Consider the following 16456-nt stretch of genomic DNA (forward strand, 5'->3'; position numbering starts at 1 on the left):
AAAATCAAAACAAAACAAAAAAACAAGTTCACAGCCAAAAGCTTTTCTGAAAAAAAGGGTTAATTGAGCCATATGTCAGCCAGAAAAAGGACGAGGTCCTGGGGATCAGCCTACATCGCCAGCAGCAGGGCTGGATGGAGGAGACAGCGTGTCCACCACCACCATAGACACCTTTGTCAAATTCCTCCATATTCCTGGGGATCGTAAAGACTGCATAGTGCATGCCCAAGAAAGAAGCAGGAAAAGAGAAGGTTCCAGTGACTTAACTTCTGGCTGCATTCAAACAGGCAGTGAAAGGTAAGGCTGTCTTACAAACTGCCTGAAGTCTGAGGCTGTGCCTTATGCTTATGCCCTTGGCAAAAGGGGTAAAAGACAAAGAGGCATTTAAGGTGACTAAGGTGACTAAGATGGCTTTAACATTTTTCTCAACTTGATTAAACCTGAGGCAGGCTTCTTCTTGACTCTAGAACCAGAACTTGACAACAGGTTAAATTAACTTTTCCTTCGAGTAAGGCCAATTAGCAAGCACAGGAGGCCTATGAATGCCCCACTCCAGCTGTCAAGAACTCTAAGACCTTCAATAAAAAATTCTTTTAAAATGCCCTGGTGGGTGTGGCTTAGTTGGTTAGGCATCTTCCCATGCACTGAAGGATTGCTGGTCAGGACACCAGCAATCCCAGTAGGGGGCATGCAGGAGGCAGCAGATCAATGCTCTGCTCTCACATTGAAGTTTCTCTCTCTCCCTCTCTTCTTCTCTCTCTAAAAATCGATAAAATTCTTTAAAAAACATATAAGCAAACAAAAATACCTCTCCGACCTTTGTTTCAACAAAGTTGAGTTCAAACTGAGTTCTGGTCTCTCTCTCTTATTGTACTAGTAATAGCGGTGAATAAAATCTTCCTGGTCTGTTTAACTGTCCAGTGAAAGTTTTGCTTTGACAAAGGAAACTTTCCTACTGATCATTATCTGATCACTGAATTATACTGAATAGTATCCAAGGGTATCCAAGGAAGCCAGGCTTAAAAAATGAAAAAGAACTTTAAAAAAAGAGGGTATCAGAGAATTCAGTGGCCACAAATTGCAGGGGAACTGAGAATATACAGTTAGACAGAAACGCTGCTAAACAAGTAACAAGTAAAAAAAAACAAAAAGAGCAACAACAAAAACAACAAGCCCCGTGGAGGTAGATTTTATGCCAGAGTTGTTACAATGCATTGTGTAACATTAAGTCATGCAAAACAAAACAAAACAAAAAAGATGAAAGTATGTCAGATACACAAGAAAAGAAAAAGCAGCCAACAGAAAATGTTATTGAGGGGCTTGGTAGACAAAGACTTTAAGTTAGTTATTACATGTCCAAAGAGGTTAAAGGAAGCATATCTAAATAATTAAAAGAAAGTATGACAATGATATCCTGCTAAATAGAGGATGTCAATAAAGAGACAGAACTTGTTAAAAAAAAAAAAAAGAGCCAAATAGAAATTCTGGAGTTGAAAAATAAAATGACTAAAATTTCCTGAAGAGACTGAGCTCAACATCCAATATGAGCTAGATGGCAAAAGGATCAGCAAAATTGAAGATAGTGATCCAGTTTGAAAAGCAAAAAGAAGAAAGAATGAAGAAATGTAAGCAGAATTTTAGAGACCATCAAATGTAACAACATACATATAATTGGACTCTGAGAAAGAGGAAAGAAAGAGAAAGGGGTAGAAAAAAAATTTTTTTTAATAATGGCTAGACAAAGAAGGGAAGACAATAATTTGGTAAAGGCTAAGGAAGAGGTAAGTGGGGGAGGGTGGATGTTGGAAAAGAGGGGAGGGGAGGGTGGAAGGGAGGACTCCTGCAATAATGTCAACATTAAATATTTTTAATAAAAATAAAACAAATAAAATAAAATAAAAATAATGGTCAGAAATATATACACTGAAAACTATAAAATACTGCTGAAAGAAAATGAAATGAGATCTAAAGAAGTGGGAAGACATCCCATGTTGATGGGTCAGAAGACTTACTATTATTAAGATGGAAATACTCCCTAAATAGCTCTACAGATTCAGTGCGATCCCTACCAACATACCTGTTACTGTTTTGCAGAAATTAACAAGCTAATCCTAAAATTTATATTAAATGCAAAGTACCCAGAATAATTAAAACAATCTTGAAAAAAAGAATACAAAAGGCAGCATACTGTATGATTCCATTTATATGAAGTGTCCAGATTCAGCAATATATGTATATAGAAGGTAGATCTGTGGTTGCTCAGGGTCAGAAGGTAGGGACAATGGTAGAAAATGACTGCTAATTGGTATAGGATTTCCTTTTAGGATGTTCAGCATGTACAATTATTAAAAGTTATTGCTGTACAATTCTATGAATATATTAAATACAGCCTAACTACTTACGTTATTTTTTAAATTAAGTGTATTTGACATATAACATTGTATAAATTTAAGCTGCACAACATTAATTTGATACATTTATGTAGTAAGATTGTCATTATAGCAATGATCATCACCTGCTCACTTTATTTTTATTGAATTTATGGGGGTGACCTTGGTTAATAAAATTATATAGGTTTCAGGTGTACAATTCTATAATACATCATCTGTATAATGTATTGTGTGTTCACTACCCCAAGTCAAGTCCTCTTCTACCACCATTTATCCCCTCTTTACCCTCTTCTACCTCCCCTCACCCTTCTTTCCCTCTGGTCATCACCACACTGTTGTCTGTGTCTATGAGTTTTGTTTTTTGTTTTTGCTTAATCTTTTCATCGTTTTCACTCAGCCCCCCAACCCCACTCCCCTCTGACAGCTGTCAGTTTGTTCTCTGTGTCTATGAGTCTGTTTCTATTTTGTTTTTTAGTTTATTTTGTTCATTAGATTCCACATAAAAGTGAAATCATATGTGTACCTGCACATTTTAAATAGGTGAATTTAGCAACCTACTTGGTTAATACAACTCAGGTGGTGTGGTCACTTTGGGAAACCACTCCTGCTATTTTAACATTTGTCCATTTTATATATATATATATATATATATATATATATATATATATATATCCTATCTAAAAAAGAGGGAATATGCTAATTGACCATCACACCCTCACAAAGATGGCGGTGCCCACAGCCAATAAGGAGGAAATATGCTAATTGACTGCCATGCCCTCAAAGATGGTGGTGCCCACAGCCACAATATGGCAGTGCCCAGTCCCTTCAGCCCTGCTGGGGCAGTAGGTGTGCAGCATGGCTGGGCCCACCCCCAGGTGGGTCCGGTCGCTCTGTGTGCCTGCCTCTGGAGTCCCCCAGTCCCCTCAGCCCCCCAGCCACCCAGGGCCAGCCCAAGGTGCAGGTAAGCCTCAGATGGTGGCTGCCCAGCCACCCAGGGCAGGCCTGAGGCATAGGCAAGCCTCAAATGGCAGCTGTACAGCCACCCAGGGCCACCCAAGGCTCAGGTAACCAGGACTGGCCAAAACTTGCGCTGCCAGCAGTGGCAGCAGCAGAGGTGTGATGGGGGCGTCACCTTCCCCTGATTGCCGGGTCACCTCCCACTCCCGAGGGCTCCCAGACTGTGAGAGAGGGGCAGGGCAGGCTGAGGGACCCCCCTCCAATGCATAAATTTTCTTGCACCGGTCCTCTAGTATAAATATAACAAGACAAAGTAACAGTGTAGAAAATGACCCTTGTTGCCAGTGACTAAGCACACTCACTCGTATGTGGGTCTGGTCTGGGACCACCCGTACAGGCTGTGAACATCATAGTGCCGCACCCGGGAGCCATCATGCAGGGTCTGCTCACTCTCCATGCACAGAGTCTTGTTGCTGAGACCCCTGTCCCTGGACTCCAAATCTAAGAGGAAATGCTGAGTTATGTTCTGAACAACTTGATCTGCACATTCGCTAGAAATGCCCATCATCTTGGCATGGCTCTATTTCATAAACAACACCTTTATCACCAGTAGCAGCTCCAATTTCAAGAATTTCTTTTGTCTAATAAAAACAACAATGTTCTGTGACCTTGTAACTAATAAAGAAGGGCAGGGAATAGAGCTGGTAAAGGCATCCTTCTTTATGCTCCAACTCTAACATGTATAGAGTAAGATCCATGCCTCTTTATCAGCATCACACACTCCTTTGTTGTATGACTGTGTCTTCCACTAGATGGAAATGTTCTCAAGGGAATGAATCTTGTTTCAACCAACTTTGTATTAATGTTGCTAAATCATTCTGATTGTCAATACTTGTCTGATACACAAATATTACATTAAGTGAAGAGGAAAAAATAAGGAAGGAAGGAAGGAAGGAAGGAAGGAAGGAAGGAAGGAAGGAAGGAGGAAGGGAAGAAGGAAGGGAATCACCAAACAATAGGAAACATAGCAATGATGTAGACATTAAAAAACTTGGATTCCAGGTTTCATCCCACAAATTACTGGTATAGTGCTTGTAGGAAGGTGAGTCACTTCCTTCTCACGTTTCTGTAAGGTGAGAGAGTTCAACTCTCTGAGATGCCTTTGATCCCCAGGTCCTGTAGTCTCTATCACTATTTGTACCATAAGACAATCTGGGTATGCTCTTCATGAGTGTCTGTGAACATAGGCAGAGAGAGTGCAGGGACTAGAGTTTCATTCTCTAATCAAAAGGGTGTGTGTGTGTGTGTGTGTGTGTGTGTGTGTGTGTGTGTGTGTGTATAGGGGGTTACTTAAAATTTTAGCAATCAGTTCATAGTTATTGATGTAATCAGATGCAACATTCATTGCTTGGATTCTTTCATACCACATCAAGTCATTATTTCTATGCTTGATCCATAATTTATTTATTTGTACTTATTCAAGGTTATTCTATTTGGGATTTTAGCTTATGTTTAAGAGTGTTTTCTCTCTCCAACATGAGGCTTCACTTTGACAACAAGAGGAAAACTTTCGGGGTTTTGAGCAGGGCAGTAATTTAAGGAAGCAATCATTTTACATACGTGGCATATAAGGTGGCTTATTAAGAATTTCATCCCTGCAGCCCTTGACAGATCCATCCACAGAGTTTGATGGCTCATTCTTGTCCTGAAATGAATTAGCAAAACAGATTCCGTGATGTCAGAGGAGACAGAATGGCCTTGGCTCGGGAGAACACGGACCTCCTAGAGACTGGCTCCTGTCACAGCCAAAAGGATCTTATTTAAACTCTCACACAGCTGGTTGCTGCATTGATTCTGTGGGGAAGGAAACTGGGATGCTGCTATGCCTCCCATCCCTCGAGACACACAAATAGAAGAGCCTTTGGACACATGTCCCAGCGACATCTCAGGAAGCCCTGCTCTTATGCCCAACTGACATGTGTAACAAATATCCGAACAGGCCTTTGGAGCCATTCCCTCGGAGGACTCTCTACCAGCACTGTGGTGAGCATCTATTTCACCTCAGATTCAGGTCTTCTCACCCCCAGGTCTGCTGTATCATGGATGGTCTCTCAGGCTCCCTTACTGTTGGCTTCTGGGGAGATTTGGCCAATGGAAGGCAGTGGCAAGGGATTAGAGGATGGGAGCTAAGAGAAGACAGGATATTTGTGCCTTTTTATCTGACATCATCTCCAGTGGTGGCATGTCTCCCCATTAGTTTCCAACTTCCTTTACCCAATATGTCCCTGGGCAGACCTACAACTCTCTCTGCTCGCTCCTCTTGGTGGTCTGAGAACCTCCATTCTGTACCAGCATCCCTCTCTTTCCCTCCTCCAGCCATAGCTACCTGCTTTGCTAGTTTCTGAATTGCCTCCTCGTGCTTGTACTTCTAGCATTTCCAAAGAAAACCCACTAAGGATGCACTTACGATCCACAGTCCATCGAACTTCAAGCTCTTCTTTGGCTCTTGAGGGTTTGAGTAGAGCTCTTTTATTTTCTCCTTCCACCAAGCAGCTGTGCTGTTACGCAGGAAGTCAGGATAAGCGATGTGGGCTTCGTACAACTGGAAAAATAACACAGACTCTCACACTGGGTCTCAGCCTGTTCAGGACGGGGAGTGTGGGGACCAGGAAGCAGGGGGGGGGGTGAGCGGGTGCTTGTGCAAAGTACTCCCCCCCACACACACACTGTGAGACCTAACCCACTTCTCCTGCTGCTTCACAGAATTTATTGTGGACACAAACAAATCAGGGGAGGCTGATTTCAATCTTCATTTGACTAGAAGGCTAGATATTCTTAAGTCTCTTTTAAACCATGGGGTTCATTTTATGACTGGACATTTAATCATATGAACTGGAAAGTTAACTGTCAGTATCTAACTATGAAACTTTAGAGTGGCAGATGCTTTTTCTACATTGGTCAAATGAAGGAGACCAGCCATCCAGGGAAAAGTGAGCTGATATGTCATCAAGTGCTGAGATGAAAGACATTACTCCTTTTAACTGGTTTACATGTGGACAATTTATTGAAACTCAGTCTGTTCATAACCTCTTCAGTGAAAATATTCTAGACTCTTGTTATTTCTCAAACAACATGATATTCAAACAAAGCAACCCATTAAAGGCATACACATAAAGGTATTTCACTTATGATTCCCTCCTACACATTTCTAGTTTAGTTGCTTATTGAAGTTTCCATTTGAGGATTTTTTTTTTCTGCCAAGAAATTATCAGGTGACAAACACACTCAACCAATTACAATAGACATATGAAAAAATGCTTGACATCACTAGATGCAAATTAAAACTACAATGAGGAATCATCTCACACCTGCTAGAATGGCTATAATCAATAAATCAACAAACAACAAATGCTGGCGAGGATATGGGGGAAAAGAAACCCTAGTACACTGCTGGTGGGAATGCAGACTTGTGCAGCCACTGTGGAAAACAGTATGTAGTGACTCAAAAATTAAAAATGGAACTCCCATTTGATCCAGTGATCCCACTTCTGGGAATATATCCTAAGAATCCTAAAACACCAGTCAGAAAGAAGATATGCACCCCTATGTTCATAGCAGCAGTATTTACAATAGCTAAGATCTAGAAACACCCAAGTGCCCATCAGTAGGTGAGTGGATAAAAAAGCTGTGGTGCATTTACACAATGGAATACTATGTGACTATCCTACATAATAAAAAGGCAATATGCAAATTGCATCACTCCGCTACGCCCACGATTGGGCCGGCTGGAGGCGCGGGGGGCGGGACTCAGGGTGGCCGATTGGCTGGCGGTAGGAGTGGGGGGCGGGGACTCGCGAGTCCCCAACTCCCGCTCCTCCCATCGGCCATTAGGCCAACGCTGCGGAATGACCCATGGGGCCGGCGGAAGACGCTGGTGGTGGCCGATTGCGTGGCTGCTGGAAGCAGTTTTCCGCCAGCACCAGTTTTCCTCTGGCCACCCGCCATCGGAGCACCTCCCGGATTGGAGTTCCGCTCGGGGTAGCCGATTGCGCTGGTGGGAGGCGCTCTGATCGGCGGGTGGCCAGAGGAAAACTGGTGCTGGCGGAAAACTGCTGCTGGCAGCCAGGTGAAAGTCTATTGCACGAAACTTCGTGCAACGGGTTTCTAGTATATATATATATATATATAAAAAAGAAGGATCTCTTACCATTTGCAACAGCATGGATGGACCTGGAGAGTATTATGTTAAGCGAAATAAGCCAGTCAGAGAAAGACAAGTTTCACATGAAGTCATTTATAAGTGGAATCTAATGAACAAAATAAACTGATAAAAAAAAAAATAGGTCCAGAGACATGGTTGCATGGAATAGACTGACATATCTCAGAGGAGGGAGAGGTGGGGGGACAGGAAGAGATTAACCAAAGAATATATATGCATAACCTATGGACACATACAACAAATAGTGTGGGGAAGGCCTGAAGTGGGGCTGGGGCAGAGAGGAGGGGAGCCATGGGGGAAGGGAGGATATCCATAATACTGTCAACTATTAACATAAAATAAAATAAAAAATTAAAACTTTTAAAAGACATCACATGTAGGCAATGAGCTGTTTCACATGTTAGATTCTGATGACATGCAACTCCATAAAACTCTTGGGACCATTGCCATTAAATTCTAACTTCTGAATGTATGAAATTCTGTTAGGTGGAAGTAGGCTGGGTCTCTTGACACATTCCATAAGTTATCAAAATTTCATTTTTGAACTTAATGATCAATCATTTTTCAAATGATTGCTCAGCTGTCTGATATGTTTTCCCTGGACCTATACAAAATTCCCTTTATAAATAACAAATGTGAAATGTGACTCTAGAGAAATAATGTTTTCATTCACAACCCATTAACTTAGCCTCAATACTTTTAAGCAGCATCATGACTTATTGGGAATCACAAGTGTATGTAGCATTAAGAAATCCATATTATTTTTAAAAATGTCAGATAACAACAATAAAGAAGAAATCCATATTATCAACTACTTTCACCTATGATTAGAAGGACATTAACTATATATATTAACTCATTCATTTGGGAAACACTTATTGAGCACTTCTTTATGCCAGGCACTCTTCTATGGTCTATATCTACTTGGATTTAAGTAAGAAACAGTCCTTGTTTTCTAAGAGTTCAAAGATGGAACATAAGTGCTAAGTTGTATGGTGTTTCCTTTACAGGGAGTAATATGGAAAAGGGACGAACAGCGAGAGTTAAACTAGGCATTGAATGCTTCACAAGAGGCAATGTTTGAGCTGGCCTCACTATTTGGGTGAGCTGAGAAGGCAAAACACAGTGAGCATCACACAGAGCAAGAGAAAGTAGCACAGTGTAATTATAGAGCAGAGTCTGAATCCTGGCTGAGAGCTCCTGTCATCTGGAGTCAGGAAGTTCACCTTGAATCTTGTTGCCATAAAACAAACAATGGGGGCCCCAAAAAGGAGACAAAAGAAGGAGGATAATACATAAGATCTAGTGATTAATTTAAATATGATGGCTGATTAAGCATCATAGGCCAAAGATGAGGACACAGCTTGGGTATAGGTGACTGGGAGACACAGATTTCAGAGCCATTCTCAAAGGGATTGTTTATGTGTGCTAAATGACCAGCTGGCATACATAAGGGGTGGGACACCAGAATATTTCCAGGCAATAAAATAAAACTCACTGATAGAGGATTAGACCTTTGACCTTGGTCTCATGAATATTCATTAAGTAATCAGTATCAGACAGATTTCTACTCATTCATAATTTATAAATTACCCAATACATTTTGCCAAGATTTATGAAGAGCCTCTTTCAATCAAAACATTGTGATGCTGATTAATTACAGGCATCTCCTCCCAATCCATACCTCTCCCCAGACAATGTCATTGCTGTCAGGCCATTTGATGAATACATTGTTTTTTTGCCCGGTGGTGAATGGGAGATACTCAGTCTCGTTGCCAGAAATGGCTGGATTCTGCAACAAAAGGGTTTAAAAGAGAAAACATGAGCAAAATATTTCCAAGAAAAATGATCTCCAAAATGTAACAATTCATGGTACAGAAAGAAATGGTAAACTTCAAAATAGACAAACAAAAATACAACCCAGGATAATTTGCCTATGTCTATTGGGTAGTTGAGTGTAAAAGAATATATTGATGTTTCTCTATAAAATTCCCAAGGGGGAAAAAAAAGCATGCTAATGTTTGAAAAAAAATTCCTGGAGAGAAACTAGGTTAGCAAGACATTACCCTCACATAGAGAAAGGCAATTTACTGTATTTCAACAGTGTCATAGCAATATTCCCTAAAAATGTGAAACTTCTTTCTTCTATTCTGTGGCCAGACTGTCCATCTAAAGTGGCCTTCCCATTAACCTCATCCTTTACCTGCCCCAATTACTTTCTATAATAGTATCCTATTTCACAACTGTCATATAAATCATTACTACCCAAAATTATATTTTTAATGTTTATTAATTGGTTGTATTCCTCCAATCCTCTATAATAAAAGCCTAATATGCAAATCAGCTGAACGGTGGAATGACTGGTCACTATGATGTGCACTGACCACTAGGGGGCAGATGCTCAATGCAGGAGCTGCCCCCAGCCCGCAGGCCCCAGGCCAGCCAAAGTGGGTGCCAGGGGAGGTTCCCCCCCCCCCCCCCCGCCATCATCCCCCTGGTCACTCCACAGATTGGCCCTGATCACCAGACAGGCCTAGAGACCCTACCCATCCACAAATTTCATGCGCCGGGCCTCTAGTATAATATAATCCCTATAAGGACATTATCTTCTTAATGAATTTAGATTGCAAGCACACACACACACACACACACACACACACACACACACCTTTTATAATGGTAATTTTCAAAGACCCAGGGCTTAACAAATACTTGAATGAATGAATGAATGAATGAACCAACAAACAAAAGTCAGCAAATAATGCTATAATTTTTGGAAGCTATAAGAGAGGACCATTTGCAGGTAACTACTTCTGTGCTTAATCAAGACATAACTTCCAATGCAAAATAATAAATCGGTCCTCTGGATCTTCACTAGGTTGTTTGTGAGTTTAATTAAGAAGAAATAAGTCCCCTGAGCCTCACCATTGCTGGGTGATGACAAAACAGGTTTTTGAAAACCCCACAGTAAAGACAAGACTAAGACATAGCTATTCTAAGGCACAGCCTGAAATAGTGAGACCTTTTGTTGTTGTTGCTATATTCAGTGTTTTAGCCCACAGTTCTTCTAATTCTACCAAGAGAACAGTAACAATAAATTATACTCAGTCATGAAAAATATAGATTGTAAAGCATCATCTTTTTAAAAGCCTCTTTATTTGTTTTGTTTTTTCCTCCTTTATTTGCTTTTTCAAACTTAAAAAACTAATTATAGATCCACAGGCAAAAAATGTACAGGGAATTGTCCTATACTCTTTATCTCATTTCCTTCAATGGTGCTATTTTTAAAACATGAACACAAAAAATGAGATTTAATATTTGTAAGTACCTACCAGAACGAGGACAAATCTCATGCCATTTTTCTTCATTCGCTCCATCAGCAGACTAAGGTTTTGAAATCTGGTGCTGAGGGTGAAGTCCAGCTTCCGGTCCATGTAATCGATGTCTACATGCTGAACATCCTACAGGAAGGGCAAGCAAGGTGTTGGGGGTCCTGCAACAGTAACCTCAGGGCACACATACTGTTCTGCCAGGCTCCAGGTCTGATGCTTGTAGACCTCAGTCCAAGTCCCTCCAAATTTACCTCATTACTCCCCTACACCCACTTGTCAATTCTGCTGATTAAATTTGCTATCTGATTCTTGCATACAGATCACCTGTTCCCATTCCTTCTGCTTCTACCGCTCCCACACATACACACTGGAATTCTTTCCCTTTTCCTTGCCTCAATTCATGTCTATCCACTCTTCAAATCTCAAACATGGTGAGCTTATCAAAAAAAGTGCTAGTTAAATGTTCAAGAGTAGAAAGCAGACTTCCCTGAGAAACAAAAAAGATTGTATACCTGTTTTCCCTTTTTTCCTCCAGTAAACCTGACTGAATTTATTCACATTTAAGAACTACATTATTTTATAGCATTCTAAAATATACTATTTCCACCATCCCCAATTGTCTGGATTATCTTTGAGATGAAAACCTTGTCTTCCCTTTTCTCAATACAATGCCAACCAACCTAGGTTTCTGCACATGAAATGTACCCAATTCAAGATTGTTGAATGATGCCTATGTGGTTAATATTCAGTTGAAACAAGAGATATTTCTCTTTAGCCTAAAACTGATAATCACCTGTATTGTCTTAAAACTCTAGGTAAAACTTGTTTGAGGGAGCAGAGATTTATGCATAAGCCAAAACTTAGAATAGAATGAACCAACATATTATTAACATTGGTTGCATTGGCAAGATAAATCTATGGAATTTTTTCATCTTTTCATTTTCCTATCTTTTCTAATTTATATTTAGTAATATATAGCATAATAGTATCGGAAAAGAAAAAATAAGTCTGGGTGAATGTTTCAAATTATCTTTGATGAGGACATTGTAATAATTTATTCTCATCTTCTAATCATTAATTGTCCTCCAAATCTCAGGAGGTGAGTTAAAAGCAGAGAAAGAAAATGTGTAATGAGAATTTGACTATTATAAGAGAGAATGAGCATGCTATGTGTGGAATTCTGTTTGTTGACAGTAATTGACTACAATTCTAGGGGCTACGTTTCATTGTGGGAAATCCATATATGAGTATTTGTATTTAAGTCAAAGTGAAGGCTTGAATTTAACTCCTTTTTTTTCATATTGTCACTTTATATCCACCCTCTCCAAAAACAATCACAGTATAGTCTCCTAAAATTGTCATAATCTTGATATGATTCTCTCTTAGAAGTCTCCAAAGTCATGGCTTAAGACTAACCATGGCTACTATAAGATATTTCTGGCAAGAGGTAGTAAGTAACAATATCTTCTGCTAACTTCTGATGAATGTATGCCCCTCAATTTTGAACACTTGATTTAAAAAGGGTACCATGACATAAGTTTAAAAATCAATGTTTCCACATAAGATTAGCTCCATAGTTACATTTTCTTTGTACTGAAGTAGTCATCAGTAATGTCTATGAAGATGTTTTAAATTCATAATTTGCTATAAATTCCCATAACTAATTAAACCACAGGCAGGGTGAAGGCTTCATACATAGGGAATCTGGGCTTCCACCATTTCATCATACAAATTGGAGATTTCAGTATCATTCTGGTATCCATAGCGACTCAGCTGGAATCCCAAGGCCCAGTATGAAATCATTGCTGGCCGACCAATCAACTAGAATAAAAAAAGAAAAATGAATCCAAGTAGATTCTTAGAGTGAAAAAAAGATTGTTGGCTTATGCTTGAAGCAACTTCAGCACTTCTACTTACTGCCTGTCTGATCTAAGAGGTCTCATTCAAGAAAAATAAGGAAGTCAAATAAATGTGGAACAATAATGGGGATGCAGAATGATAGAAAGTCTCTATATTCTAGAGCTTCCACTCTAAGAAACCTGAAAATTCAGTGGTTATTACTAATTAGAGATTCTTAGAAAGGTTTTATAGCATATAATTAAGAGACATATGGGATATCAATATCCCTTAACATTAAAACCCTACTCTCAGAAAAGATAGTGATAATGTAGTAGGGATACTCAAGGGCCATCCTATATAATAAAAGCATAGTATGGAAATTGTCCCCTTGACTGGGCGTTGTCTGGGAGTTCGACCAGGGGGTGGGGCTGTCTGGGGGAAGGTAGGGAGGCCCCAGCCAGCAGTGGTGGTGGCAGCGGCAGGGAGCCAGGTGGGGAGGGAGGGAGTCAGCAGCCGCTAGGGACCCTTCCAGTGCATGAATTTCATGCATGAGGCCTCTATTAAAAAATAAAATTGGCCTTTCTCAGTGCTAAGAATGTGCAATATCCAGTAAGCCTTGGATGGTTAATTAATGAATACAATGAATTCTGACCTCCGTGTATTGCTGAGTTACAAGCTCGGGAGTTGGCCCCAAAACTACATAAAAGTCCAAAATCCCTCCTGTGGTGCGGTATGTTAGGGCAGGAGTAGGCTGGAATGTCACATCTGTTAAAAAACAAAACAAAACATACACACACACACACACACACACACACACACACACACATGCACACGCGCACACGCACACACACGCACAGACAAACATGAGGAGCATCTTGAGAACTACAAATTACCCAGATATGGACTCTGCCCTAATATTTGCTATTTTCACTCTCTTCCTTTAGTGCCCACCTCCCCCTGGAAAGTCTTCTTTCATGCTGTGGAATCAGAGATGGATTTTCAGGTACCCCAAACATAATCTCAATCTCAACCTTTTATAACATTCTGTGAAAGGTAATTAAAGTGGCACAGTCAAACAAGACTATACCAAAGTAGCGACCATGTTTAGTCAAAATTTTACTCCCAATGCCTGGCCTAGAGATTTTAATAAATCATGGATAAATGAATAAATGAAAGGTCGGGTTATGTGTCCCATTTCCCTAGCCATTGAACTTCCTTATTTCTATTGATATTCCAGATTCTGATAAAGTGGTTGCAGGAAAATTGTCTTTATCTTACCCATGGCATTACTGTTTAGCAGAAGCACTCCATGAGCATTGCCATCCTCCTCCAGTCCCATGTAGTAGGGGTGGACACCATAGGAATTCTTCTTGTCCTGGGAGAGTCATAGGAGGAGTAGATGAGTAACAAAAAGAGAAAAATCCAAGAAATTCTGTCCACCTTATAATCCAAACAGCCAACTCCTACTCAATACTGAAGATTTAGCACAATGTCATGTCCTTTATGAAACCTCCCTTGACCCTTCCTTCCACCCCAAGTAAAAAGCTAAGTGCCATCCCCCTCCATACCCTCCTTGTTTATTATTACACTAGAGGCTCAGTGCACGAATTCGAGGATGGGTGGGGTCTATCAGCCTGGCCGGTGATCGAGGCCTATTGGGGGGCTGGCCGGCTGGGGGGAGGGACCCCAGGAGGTTGACCAGCCAGCCCCCCATTGGGGCCAATGGGGGGGCCGGCCTGTTGGGGAGAGGGGCCATGGGCAGTTGGCCAGCCAGCCCTGTTCCTGATCGGGGTGGGGGGCCCAATCGGGGGTGAGGCCAGCCTGGGGGAGGGGCTTCAGGAGGTTCAGGGGCCAATTGGGGCCTGGATCGGATTGGGGCCAGTTGGCCACCGCAGTGTCTGTCATAGCATCCGGTCGTTCCAGCCATTCTGCCGTTCAGTCACTGGGCTTTTACATATATAGATAATTATAAGATAGCACTGACTGCATTGTTATCATTATTTCTGCAGCTCTCTCATTAGTCTACAAGCCTCTAGAGGATAAAGACAGTGTTTTATTAAATAAGACAGTGTCTTATTCTATGCATGTCTGACACATAGAGTATATTAAATAAAAATTTATGAAATAAATAAAATTCATAGTCCACATGGAATTTATGTGTGTATGAATAATATATATATGTACATATATATATTACATACATACACACACACATGAGTGGGGCAAAAGTAGATTTATAGTTGTGAGCATGTAAACACAGTTTACACTTATATTATCCTATCTATAAAACAGTAATATGCAAATCATCACTCTGCTACACTCACAAGCCACGCCCACTGGTCACGCCCACTGGCCAATCAGAAAGGGAATATGCAAATACACCTAACCAAGATGGCTGCAGCCTCGGAGAGCAGTTGTTGGAACTGGAATATTGGAGCCGAAGATCAGAGGGGAATATCAGAGCCAGCAGGGGTCTCCCACAGGTGATCAGAGCCAGCTGGGGTCCCCTGCAGGTGATCGGAGCCAGCTGGGGGTCCCTGTCCAGGGCCCGAGCCTCAGCCAGAGGCTTGCGGCATTGGCTGGGGGTGGAGCTGGGCCACTGGAACCAGCTGGGGTCCCCTGCGGTGATTGGAGCCAGCTGGGGGTCCCTGACCAGGGCCCAAGCCTCAAACAGAAGCTTGAGGCCTTGGCCTTGGATGGAGCGGGGGATAGAGCCATCTGGGGGTCCCTGCCCAGGGGCCGAGCCTCAAACAGAGGCTTGCGGCATTGGATGGGGGTGGAGCGGGGAGATCAGAGCCAGCTGGGGGTCCTGCCCAGAGCCCAAGCCTTGGCCAGAGGCTTGCAGCCTTGGCCGTTGGGGCGGAGCCTGGTGATCGGAGCCTGGCGATCAGAGCCAGCTGGGGTCCCCTGAGGGTGATCGGAGCCAGCTGGGGGTCCCTGCCCAGAGCCCAAGCCTCTGCCAGAGGCTTTAGGCTTTGGCTGGGGGTGAAGCCCATGAGCGGAGCCAGCTGGGGGTCCCTGCAGGTGATTGGAGCCAGCTGGGGTTCCCTGCCCAGGGCCCAAGCCTCAGCCAGAGGCTTGCGGCCTTGGCCGCTGGGGCGGAGCCTGGCAATCAGAGCAAGCTGGGGTCCCCTGTGGGCGATCGGAGCCAGCTGGGGGTCCCTGCCCAGAGCCCAAGCCTAGAGGCTTGCAGCCTTGGCCGTGGGTGGAGCCGGGCGATAGAGCCAGCTGTGGGTGTCTGTGGGCAATTGGAACCAGCTGGGGGTCCCTGCCCAGGGCCCGAGCCTCAAACAGAGGCTTGCAGCCTTGGCTGGGGGTAGAGCAGGGCGATCAGAGCCAGCTGGGGGTCCCTGCCCAGGGCTGGAGGCTTTAGGCCTTGGCAGGGGTGGAGCCGGAGATCACAGGAGATAGGTGTGAACTACAGAGGAAATACCTTTTCTGACCACTCATTGGCTAAGCTCCCTGTATGCCACTGGTAATATTCTTAGTAACTTGGGTTTAAGAATCCAAAAAAGTGATCTAGGGCTTTTCCACCACACTCCTGGAGAAAAAAATGAAGGTCCGCTGCTGGAGGGCTAAGAAATGTCATAACCTGCCCTACACGGTTTGGCTCAGTGGATAATGTCTAGGTTTGCCAACCGCAGAGTCCAGGTTAGATTCTGATCAAGGGCATGTACCTAAGTTGCAGGCTCCTCCTTGGCTGGGGCCCAGGTCAGGGC

At 42.4% G+C, this 16456-nt stretch overlaps 1 protein-coding gene across 1 annotated transcript in view; it reads right to left on the reverse strand.

The window, feature by feature from the left end:
- MGAM2 (maltase-glucoamylase 2 (putative)) overlaps positions 1-16456 on the reverse strand; it is a gene marked incomplete at both ends in the record, with an annotated part of 78794 nt that overhangs the window by 16079 nt on the left and 46259 nt on the right. The window contains 9 exon segments of the mRNA XM_079785474.1: positions 3710-3848; positions 4968-5052; positions 5815-5970; positions 5972-5987; positions 9228-9358; positions 10899-11027; positions 12594-12719; positions 13390-13502; positions 14016-14112. Of these exon segments, the coding sequence (XP_079641600.1) occupies positions 3710-3848; positions 4968-5052; positions 5815-5970; positions 5972-5987; positions 9228-9358; positions 10899-11027; positions 12594-12719; positions 13390-13502; positions 14016-14112 (992 nt within the window).

This window comes from Cnephaeus nilssonii, assembly GCF_951640355.1.
Source record: "Cnephaeus nilssonii genome assembly, chromosome: 12".
In the NCBI taxonomy this organism is placed as follows: Eukaryota; Metazoa; Chordata; class Mammalia; order Chiroptera; family Vespertilionidae; genus Cnephaeus; species Cnephaeus nilssonii.